Source organism: Gadus chalcogrammus, unplaced genomic scaffold (assembly GCF_026213295.1).
Source record: "Gadus chalcogrammus isolate NIFS_2021 unplaced genomic scaffold, NIFS_Gcha_1.0 GACHA085, whole genome shotgun sequence".
NCBI lineage: Eukaryota > Metazoa > Chordata > Actinopteri > Gadiformes > Gadidae > Gadus > Gadus chalcogrammus.
The window spans coordinates 71,934-83,910 of NW_026613520.1; the positions used below are offsets into that span (position 1 = coordinate 71,934).

At 45.9% G+C, this 11,977-nt stretch overlaps 1 protein-coding gene and 1 long non-coding RNA gene across 2 annotated transcripts; one reads left to right on the forward strand and one right to left on the reverse strand.

Moving 5' to 3' along the window:
* The first annotated feature begins 177 nt into the window (after nt 1–177).
* On the forward strand, nt 178–2,744 carry LOC130378523 (stonustoxin subunit beta-like). The gene is made up of 2 exons (XM_056585255.1): nt 178–623; nt 2,078–2,744. The coding sequence occupies exons 1-2, from the start codon at nt 320–322 to the stop codon at nt 2,629–2,631; spliced, it is 858 nt and encodes a 285-aa protein (XP_056441230.1). The 5' UTR covers nt 178–319; the 3' UTR covers nt 2,632–2,744.
* A 6,204-nt stretch (nt 2,745–8,948) lies between these two features.
* Nucleotides 8,949–9,646, reverse strand: LOC130378528 (uncharacterized). The gene is made up of 3 exons (XR_008894745.1): nt 9,603–9,646; nt 9,401–9,433; nt 8,949–9,264 (listed from the first exon to the last, which is right to left on the reverse strand). It is a non-coding gene; the product is annotated as an uncharacterized LOC130378528 (long non-coding RNA).
* Nucleotides 9,647–11,977: the final 2,331 nt, after the last annotated feature.

The window sequence follows — 11,977 nt, forward strand, 5'->3', positions numbered from 1 at the left end:
GGTTCAACCCTTTCTGGGTTCACCTGCACTAGTTTCTATTGGAGCTGCTGAACGGTTTGGCGTTCTTCTCTTCAAGCTCCGCCCCCGACTCGTTAATCTCTTCGTGGAGTGACTTCCCCTCCCTGGGTAATCTTTGTAGACACTGCTGTGATACTCAATCATGTATGAAAAGGCAGGTGAGAATACTGGGTGTGAATCCCCTGGGTCGCCCTCTAGTGGACGGGTGTTAGGAGAGAGTGAAGGGAGTGTCTGACGCTGCATCTCTAGATCCGTGTTGTAGACGTTCACTCCTCTCCTCCTGGTTTCTTCAGGTTCAGTGATGCCCTCGGAGGAGGAGGAGGAGGCACCCAGCATCACAGAGTTCCACTCCTCTACCCACGTGTTGCCCGTGGGCCAAACGGCCCGCTACACCTGCCACGCCGGCGGCACGCCGGAGCCCACAGTAGAGTGGCTCCACAACGGCAGGCCCCTGGTGAGGGACGGCAGAGACGACCAATCAGAGGCCTGGGTGGAGAGGGGCTTCCTCTTCGTCAGAGGTGGGAGGTACGGCGTGAACACGGTCTGCTGCATGGCGAGCAACAGCGCTGGCACGGCCAATCACAGCGCTGAGCTGCTTGTCTTTGGTAAGTCCTGGATCCAAGGAGAGATGTTTGTTGTTGATGTAGCAATAGTGTAACTATCATCACATGACCCCCCCCCCCCCCCACATGTCATGTTCAGGAGAACAGTACTAGTGATGAATGAGTGTATTCATAACACTGTTGTTGATGTTTTCATAACATTGTTGTTGATGTTTTCATAATATTGTTGTTGATGTATTCATAACGTTATTGTTGAGGTGTGTGTATCTATGGATGTGTACATATTAGGGCTGGGCGATATGGGCCAAAATGAATATCTCGATATTTTTTTACTATATCTCGATACACGATATATATCTCGATATATTTTGAATCTTCTCTAGAGCACATCATAAATGCTCGATTCAACCATGTCTGGCATAATGTTACGTCAGTAATAATTCTAGTATTACTGAAACATAAGTCTGCATGTAGATTACATGAAACAACATATTGTTTAAACTCATCAGTGCTTTCTATTGGAACAATTTAGAACTTGCACATAAGAAAAGGAAAATCACAGCAAGTTAGATTTACCAACACAGCATTTATTCAAACCGTTAATTATTTATTAACAGTTTGAATAATAATTATTATATATACACTGCCAGACGAAGGATCCAGTGCTATTCTTTTTCGAAACCAAATCCTCAGTTTCCATCCTTTTTTCTCTTTCTGGCTGTTCTCAATCACCGGTCGGAGGTACACGCACCTAGAGCAGCGCGCCTTCCAGACTACGTCACACACGCGCGTCCATGAGAATCTCGTGGACTCGCAATGGGCGGGGGGAGTGAGTTTAGAGAGCCACCGGAAATAGCGAGAGAAGGGAACGCTGTGCGTTAAAAAAACCCGAGAAGCCCAATCCCTATGAGAGCTCCCCACGCTACGGCCATCAGGATGCGCACAGAGCTTTTATCCGTGATATTATATAACCAATTATATTATATTATATTATATATTATTATATATAGAGCTCCGGGAGTCGCAAACGGCAACAATCACTTTCTCCTCCGTGCTGCAGTTCACCCCGGACTGCACTGCACCGAGTTTGACGGTTGAACGCTGGTTGGCTGTTACGTTACACATGTCACTCAGTGGCCACGCTGTTGAACGCTGATTGGCAGATACGCGTCTCTACGTTCACTTTGTATGAGATCTTGTCGCCCCGTCGCGTGAAAGCACAACGAGTATGCCGGCAGCGGCAAAAAGAAGCATTGCGTCCCAATTTATATTCGATGTTCGCGATATGGGCATTTTATACATCCCCTGGAGAATATCTCGCGATACATCGCATATATTCGATATATCGCCCAGCCCTAGTACATATGTATATGTATGTATGTGTTCATATCTATGTATATGTACACAGAGCGCAGGAGAACAGTACTAGTGATGATGATGATGATGATGAGGATGAAGAGCGGTTCAGCAGCTCATCATGTCTGGTTCTCCCTCAGATGCCTGTGACCTCACACTGGACCCCAACACGGCCCACAGACGACTCTCTCTGTCTGAGGACAACAGGAAGGTGACGTGGGTTGAAGAGTTCCAGTCGTATCCGGATCACCCAGACAGATTTGACTCCCAGCCCCAGGTGTTGGGTAGAGAGACTCTGACTGGCCGCTGTTACTGGGAGGTAGAGTGGGAAGGACGGGTTTATATAGGAGTGACATACAGAGGAATCACAAGGAGAGGACCGGGTGGTGACAGCCTGCTTGGAGTGAACAACAAGTCCTGGAGTCTTTATTGTCTTAATGATCGTTACTCTGCCTGGTACAACGGTACACATACAGCCCTCCCTCTCCCCCCCGCTGGCTCCACCAGAGTAGGAGTGTATCTGGACCGGCCTGCTGGCTCTCTGTCCTTCTACAGAGTGTCCCCAGGTGGAGGAGGGTCCTCAGACACACTGACACACCTCCACACCTTCTGCTCCTCCTTCACCCAGGAGGACCTCCTCCCGGGGGTGGAGGTATGGTGGGGGGGGTCCTCAGCCTCTCTGTGTCGGTTGTAGAAAACAAAACGGGCGCGGGGCACCTCGTTTTGGTGGGGGACCCTCAGCCTCTCTGCGTCTTTTGTAGTCGGTTTGTCTCCTGTTTGTCCCCTGATCCCTGATGGCGGCGGACCCCAGGGGGGCCCCTAGTGGGGTCCTCAGCTCCCTAGTGGACCCTAGTGGGGGGGTGGCGGCGGACCCCGGGGGGGGGGCGGCAGGGGTCCTCAGCCTCTCTGTGTCGGGTGTAGAAAAACAAAAGGACCTCCTCCCTCAGCGCCTGCACGCCTGTAAATACACACACACACACACACACACACACACACACACACACACACACACACACACACACACACACTCCGGGGCCTCTGTGGGGCCTCTGTGGGGGGGAGGGGGGCAGATAGGGGGGCAAAAAAAAAAAGTGCAGCCCCCTCCGCCCCGCCGCGCACACAAACGAACCCGCACACACACACACACACACACGTTCACACACACATAAAAAAAACACATACACACACACACACACATAGTCTGTTTCCCTCTCCCTCTCTCTCTCTCTCCCTCTCCCTCTCCCTCTCTCTCTCTTTCTATCTCTCTCTCTCTCTCTCTCTCTCTCTCTCTCTCTCTCTCTCTCCCTCTCTCCCTCTCCCTCTCTCTCTCTCTCTCTCTCTCTCTCTCTCTCTCTCTCTCTCTCTCTCTCTCTCTTCTTTAAAGTATAGCATGATAAACCATGAAAAGACTTTTAAGATCTCCCATAGTTAGATAAGCACATTTATTATTTGAAATGTATATAAAATACCTATTGATGGTCAACCTTTATATATTTTTCAGACTTCACCAGTTTAAGTCTTAAGGGCTCTTATATCATCATTTTTGTCATAATCCTGATTTGCGACCTGATTTAAAGCAGATGTTATTTTGTATTCATAATAACCAAGATGTCTATGGGATAATGTTGCATGTTGTAAATGACTTTAAACTGAATCTTGATTTTTTTGAGTTCTGTTGGGAACCAAGCGGTCGCAGAACATGTTATTAAAGATACGTGCTCACCTGTTGATGATTTGTAAAGTCTGCTACTTCTATTTTTTTAGTCCTTGTGTTTATTGTGTACATGTAAGGGACTTTTTTTCTGTCTTATTTGTTAATGAAGCATAATTGCAATAAACAACTCAGTGGATCCAACTGAATGTTCTCGTGTGTTTAGCCGATGATTTCTCGTTCCATAAGTGCCTTAAGAAAAATTATTAATAGAACAACAAATGTTTTTCCGAGATTATTCTTGGACCTCCTCCCTGGGTTTTGGTTTGGGGGGGGGGGTGGTTTTGGGGGGGGGTACCCTCCACCTCCAGTGGAGGGTACTACATGGTGCCATCGCCTCAAATACTTTTATCTCGGTTTTAAATCCTGCTGTTTCAAACACATGTCCGTTCTGTGGCCTACGGGAGACAGTTTTCCATATTTTTACTGAGTGCCCGAGACTCACTGTTTTTTTCTCTCTTTTAACTTTGGTTTTTAGTCTGTTGAATGTGTTTTTTTCTGAAAAAGTTTTTATCTTTGGTGCTGGATACAAAAAAAGTAATATTTTAAGTGGCAGCTAGTAAATGATCTCTTAGGAGATGCGAAAATGGCCGTGTACATCAGCCGGAGAAATAAGGTGGAGGGCAGAGCAGGGCATGAGGCCCCTCCTGTGTTCCTCTGTAATGTCAGAGCCAGAGTCTGGCTGGAGTATACGTTTTATAAGGCGTTTGGGGATGTAGATGCTTTTAAACAGCGCCGCTGTTACTATAATATTATTTGCTTTGTTGAAATTGATGAGTTGCACTTTGCACAGGATTTTGTTGGATAAACCAACAATTTTTAAAGACTGAACAAATAGCACATTTCCTGATGTATTGTACTCTCGGTTGATTGTAAAAAAAAAGTGTTATTGAAAAATCGAAATCAAATCTCTCTCTTTCTCTGTGTTTACGAATTGCAAACTGTAATTCGTCGGGCTGTGGCTGTGGTCACATGATGGAGGAGGAGACCGGAGGGGAGGAGGTCCTGGCCGACCCCCCCCCCCCCCCCCCCCCCCCCCTCCTGGGGGCGTCCCTCTCTGTCCAGGAGTGCTTCGCCCTGCAGGGTACGGGGCTTTGAGTGTCTCTGCGTCCGCCCCCTACAGGAGAGGGGTCAATGCTATTGCTTATTAGCCACCGGCTAAAGGGCTGATTATGGTTCCACATCGACGCAACGATGAACCCGCAGACGCTTCCAGGCAGTCGTGAACCTGCTTCGGTTCTGCGGCGGGTTTTAGTGAGCGGACCAATCACAGCCCTCGCTGCTGCGTCGCCTCGACGGAGGGTTAACGTATCGGGGAGGCACGCGTCAGGCCCTTGCTGTGGACGCAAGGAGGGTCCGCGAGGACGTGAGGGGTCCGTAGACCCTCTTGGGCTGCGTCGACGTGGGACCCCGATCAGCCCCTAACAGATCCTTGGTTGGTCGTGGTCTGGGGGGGGGGCCCCCAGACCACGGGGCTGGGGTCCCGGCGCGGGGGGGTGGCGGCGGCCGTCCCCCTGGGGGGCCCCAACACCAGCGAGCTCTGCATGTGGTCCGAGTCCCACCACCACCTGGACAGCATCCCCCGGGACCCCCACCACCTGGAGAGGGTCCCGGGCGGCAGCTCAGGTCTGTGCACACACTCACACTGCAACATGTTTGCACACACACAAGCCAACACACACATTACAACATGTTTGCATGCACGCACACGAATGCACACACACACACACACACGCACACGAATGCACGCACACGAATGCACACACACACACACTCACACACACGCACACACACACACATTACAACATGTTAGCGCACACACACAAAAATGCTTGAACAGACACAGATACACACACAAATACACACACTCATTCACTCACTCACTCACTCACTCTTAAGCCTAGTCTTGACACACACTAAAGCCTACTCTGGACACACACAAAAACACACACTCTAAAGCCTACTTGACACACACACACACACACACACACACACACACACACACTAAAGCCTTCTCTTGACACACACACACACACACACACTCTAAAGCCTACTTGACAGACACACGCACACACACACACACACACACACACACACACACACACACACACACACACACACACACACACACACACACACACACACACACACATACACACACACACACACACACACACACACACACACACACACACACACACACACACACACACACACACACTCAAAACCCTACTCTTGACACACACACACACACTAAAGCGTACCCCCCTAAAGGGATCCTGCACATGCGTGACCCGGGGATGGAGGCAGCCTGGGCGCTCCTCGACCACTGTTACATGCAGCAGAGATGAAGTCTCCAGTAAGAAGCAGCCCTCCCCTGCGGTGAGTGTCCCCCGTCAGGGGCAGAAGGCAGCCCGCTGGGGGCCGGGCCGTGATCGGGGCGGCCTCGGACCTCGGAGGCAGTATTCGTATGGCCTGTTTCTTCAACGGCCATGAAACGACACACACACACACACACACACACACACACACACACACACACACACACACACACACACACACACACACATGCTGTGTGTGTGTGTAGAAGCTGATTTCATACATTCCCCCCCCCCCCTTATGGGATGTTAAAGTGGCCTTTAAACGGAGCCGGAAACTAAAAGGCACTCTCTTTAAATGTCTTGCACACACACAATCATAAACACATGCTCTAACATACATGCATGCACGCACACACAAAGAAGCACACACATTTGTTGGATTATTTACACTGCAGTTTCTCTGACTGGACTTTGAAAGGATAACATCGTTATGACATAATCAATGCTGAATGTGTACAATGTCAATGTGTCTGAGCTCAGCTAATACTCATAATGCAGATCCAACAGAGATAGTGAGGATAAGAGACTCTCCCTCTCCCTCCATCCCCCCTCTCCTCCCTCTCTCCCCCCATCTCTCTTTCCTTTGCTCCCCCCCTCCCTCTCTCCCTCTCTCCCTCTCTCCCCCGCTCCCTCTCCCCCCCCCTCCCTCTCTCCCTCTCTCTCCCGTCCCTCTCTCCCTATCTCCCCCTCTCTCTCTCTCCCTCCTTTCTCTTTCTCCCCCTCTCCCTCTCTCCCCCTCTCCCTCTCTCCCCCCCTCCCTCTCTCCCTCTCTCCCCTTCTCCCTCGTACCAGCGCAGACGTCTCTGTGATGACCTCAGTGGCGGCAGCGCCCCCTCCCTCCCCTCCTCCATTTGTACTTTGGCTTCTTTTGCGGCTAACTGCGCAGCATACTCTGCTCTTTTGACGGAGATGCTCTGCCGCTCTGATGAACAGCTTGACTTAAGGCTAGGGGCTGTACGGTCGATCACGGATGCCTCAAATATAGACTGTGCATACTCTCTATCAAGCACCATGTGAAGTCTAGCATTTTCACCCTTTTCATTAAACTCTTCTAGACCCACTTCACTCATACGCACTTTCAATAGACCCATCAAATCTACTGTTACTGCTACACAAGAATCAATCTTTCTTCGAATCTGATGAGGAGGTGCTAATTGCAATCGTATGTTTTCATATGCATCTTTAACTTGATTTTCAAGTCCCTCTACCGCATCCATCATGTCGGCTAACTCGTCTTCAGTGCAATCATTTTTAAGTTTGTCACGTGTAGTTCTAACTTCCCTTTTCCAGCATTCATATAGCTTGGTGAATTTGTGCTCCCTTTGACCTATTTCTTGTTCCTTTAGTTCTAGCATTTTGGGGGTTGATTTTCTTTCCCTACTAGATTTTCTTTGCTCTGGGCCAACTGTTATTGAAGTGGCATCAGGTTGTAAACACTGTTCACTCTTGAGAGGATCTTCTAATTTATCAACTTTTGACTTTTCTCCATGAACTGACATTTTAACTTAAGATATCTATTTTAAACTTGTATAGGGTACACTCAAAATATCTTAATGAACTAAATAAATGCTTAACTTATATAGGCTACACTCAAAATATCTTAATGAACTAGATAAATGCTTAACTTTAAATCAAAATGCAATACCACTTTAAACAAAATGCAAAATAATGTAGGAACAATCATTAGGCTGTTAATGTCTCTGGTAATATCAACTGATATATCAATCAAGTCCACTCTAATTTACAAATGTCCATACGTGACGTTCTCAAACTTCAGGTCAGCATGGTCAAACCTGATGTAGTCCGTTGTAGCCTACGCCGAAGATCAGTCAGAAAGACCTTGTAGACTAGACAGGCATTGCTTGGCTTACTGCGGCGAGGTGGGATGAAGTCGTGCTGTTTGCGAACGTCGTTCTCAGCTAGCCGAGCCGAATCATATCCTTGCTCCTGGTAGCTGCTTGCGAACGGTGCTCTCTGCTGGCCGAGCCGTCAAACAGCCGCGACGTCTGTGGACGCCGCTCCCCGCTCGTCGAGTCGCGAAACCGGTGTGCTGCTTGCGAACGTTGCTCTCTGGCACGCGCGCCGGTCCTCTGCGAACGTGTCCCGTGTCCTTGCTCTCTGTCCAAGAGCCAACAGCAGGCTAGGTCAACTCTGGAGCCGTGGTGTGGATGTTAGCCGGTTGTCAGCTACGTCGAAGCTCTCCTCCTTCTCCGATAGTGGACCACTCTCTCAACGTCTCTTACGCGCTTTTATTCTGGTCCACTTGTTGTTGGCTTCGAACTAAATCATTTTTAAACAAAGAATAAAATCATGAATTAAACAATTAATGTAAATACATATTTAAATCTCTGTAATGTCCAGACTGTCTCTGAGACAGTTACACCAACAAACAAGTGAAACATTGATAATTATAACATGTATAATTACAATATCTCCCAAAAGTGAATAGGCCTACACCCCTCCCATTTTTGCAAATATTTTATTGTATCTTTTCATAGGATAACCCTTGGCATGAAACTTTATTATAACTTAAACTAGTCATTATACGTATTGTAGAGAACTATCGATTTCTTGTCCTCAGAATATGACTAAAAACACATCCATTAACAACTAAACAGCTGGCCACATAACTGAGTACACTTAATTATGAACATGACCATTGCGCCCATAGTGACAATAAATCTATCGTAATCTACAAACTCTACACAGACTTCTTTAAGTTACATCAAAGTTTCATGTCTATGGAGTTATCCCATGAGAAGATACATTAAAACATTTGAAAAAATGGCTAGGGTTTTGTGAGATACTGTATATGTACCAATTTAGGTTAGGTGAACTTCTCACTGTTTCACATAATGAGTAATGTGTTAATTTTGTTTTGAAAGATAATTCCTACAAATACTGAGTGATGTAGTGGATGGCTGGAAAGAAGAGGTATGGTTTTATTAATTTACACATATACTTTGACTAGCTTTTGGGTAGTGCAGATTTGTACCTACCATCTTTTGTTTTTCGCAGGGGGTTTCTCTCATAACAGCCTCTGCTAATTGAAACTCCTCCATTGTCCTCAGAGGCAGCTTGATGGACGAAGCGGCAGCTTCTGGTGCTACCGGCCTCACCATCTCTCTCCTAAGCGCCCTCACTTCACTCCCCAGGTTGGTAATTTCCGCTTTCATCAATTTATTTTCTTCCAGCACTTTGGAAAGCAGCTCCACGACTTTAGATATTCCCATATCTGTTCATGTAAGTTACTTATTAGAAATGTTTTCTGGGGTTTGGTGTACTTTGGTGTACTTTCCCATTTCATCTTAATTATAATGTGTATGATAATGATGAAAACAATGGTTAGAATGTTTGTCTCCTCGACTTACCATGCAATAGCTGGTGGCTTGGTTGGACTGTATCTATATTCAAAAGTCATTGATTAGTGTCAAGTGCCAATGATTATATATTTTTTTCAAAGTAGTGTATTTAAGGAAGAGTTTGTAAGATTTACCTTGTAAGAAATTTACATAAATACATGTTCAATCAATACATGTTGAAATTAGGTGTTCTACTGACGCCAAAACTTACCTAGATGTAGTAGCTCAAGTCTCTGGCTGCCATTTGATTGAGCTGGAATAAAAAATAAATAAAATGTCATGTTATTGTGTGTAAGTTACAATATTTTAAGTTTTACTTGTTCAACCATCAGTTAGCCTGATATCGAGGAAGTTTGGCTTGGTCCTGTGTGTGTGTGTGTGTGTGTGTGTGTGTGTGTGTGTGTGTGTGTGTGTGTGTGTGTGTGTGTGTGTGTGTGTGTGTGTGTGTGTGTTTTTGTGTGTGTGTGTGTGTGTGTGTGTGTGTGTGTGTGTGTGTGTTTCTTTACTGCACAAGAGGAATGGCTTTGTATGCAGTTGGGTAGTCCTTCATCCAGTCAGACCAACAATGAAATGTGTCAAAAAAAGTGTTTTTTTTTTTTTTGTTTTTTTTCTATCTGGTAAGCTAGGGGGGGCATTTTCAGCCTGATTAACTGTACTTAAATGTAATTGCTGCAAAATCTCGTTCTCTGTCTCCCTTGCGTTGGACAAGACTCGCCTCCTTTTACTCCAATAAGAGGCCATCTCTGTGTGTATCGGATACAATTATGAAATGCAAGTTTGATACCTTTTCTGCCGTGAGCTTTGAATGGTCTTCAGTGTCCCATAAATATGCAAATGAAGAAGAAAAAAAACACAAAGTTAGTTTTGATGGCATAGTGTGACAACAATGAGGAGGATATTTTTCAGGATAAATATAAAAATGCATTCACTTTGAAGTGTTGAAGGTCCTACAGGCAGCTGTAATAAACTAAGATATACTATTTATGAGATGGCTTGCAGTGTGCTTATCTGACAGGATTAAAACCGTGCATTCTGTGTGAATGTGTATTTGAATGTTAACATTTAATAACATGTCGTTTTTAGTTATGTAATCATTTGAAAGTCCCTTCAAGTTGAAAAAGCATATGCATTCTTATTATGGCCACACCTGGCGTACTAGTAAATCAACTGTGATCAGATTGGTTAAAAAAATAGAGGCTGCATGTGATTTCAGTTCCGGTTCAATGCATTTGTAATGAGGGGGCGCACTTCTGTGCAGTGTGCACATTAGTAGTGATGGGAATTTCGATTCACTTAGAAGATTCATAGTCCTTTGAGTGAATCACTAAAAAGATCCGAATCTTTTGAGTCCTTTGAATCTGAATCAGATGAAATTTTGTCGCTGAATGAGCCCAGCAGCCCACTCCCTAGTGCCTAATGCGCACGCTCACAGCAAACCACTGTAATGCAGTTTTGAGGATATCCAGGGGAAATACGCAAGAAGGACTTTCTCAGCGCAGGCCGAACATTATGGAACATATTTGAATATTAAAAAGGATGCATTGCAAACATCGGAGATGTCGCCAACGTGACTGCTATCTGAATTAGGAAAAAAACGTATGGATTAATTTTTTTTCTCTTCGAAGCTCGTCAAACACAGAAATATTCTGAGAGTTCACATAGTCAGCAAACAACTTTATTTTTAATGAGCCACTTTCATTTTAGAATACAATCTCTCGTAAAATAATGCCTTTGTAACAAAAGAGTTGAACGATTTACATTCAGTACGAGCCCGACCCATTTAGTATGAGTCCGTTGAGTTGGTCTTTCACTCAACAGGATATGAGTCCGACCCATTCAATATGAGTAATTTGAGTTAGTCTTTCACTCAACCAGATACGAGTCCGACCCATTTCAACTGAGTCCTTTGAGTTAGTCTTTCACCCAGCCGGATACGAGTCAGACCCATTTCATCTGAATCCTTTGAGTTAGTCTTTCACTCAACCGGATACGAATCCGACCCATGAATTCGCTCAGTCTATGGATTTGGATCTGTGTACAGCTCTGTCTACAGGAAGTTCTTATTCAACCACGCAGCTGGCAGCTCCGTATGCTTAATCTAAGTTACTATGCAGATGAAAAACGGATGTGTTAATGTTGTTATAGACCTACAGTTTGATGACATTCGTGCATTGTTTTAATAATGTCATCCGTAGCAGCCAGAACCGAAAGATTCGGGTTAATTTAGACCACGGACTCGTGACTCATGGGTGAATGTAAGGATTCGGTTCTTTGAATCCGATTGACTCAGATTCAACCATCACTACACATTAGTCGTCGTTGCCAGCAGGCTGCACCCGACAGCCAAGGGATTTACGTGGCATAGCAAGGTAAGCAGCAGAATTGTTTCCAAATTAAGCGTAATTTAGAAATGGAGTTGTTGAGTATTATGGTTTCATGAAAGCAAGGACAGCACTCGGTTGCTTTCGAAACTTTGAATCGCCAACAACGGACGTTTCGGGCCGCGCGCCCTTCAGCGTGTTTTGGCTTCTTCACAGGCATTACACGCTGAAAAAGGGAAACGTCCGTTGTTGGCAATATCATCCG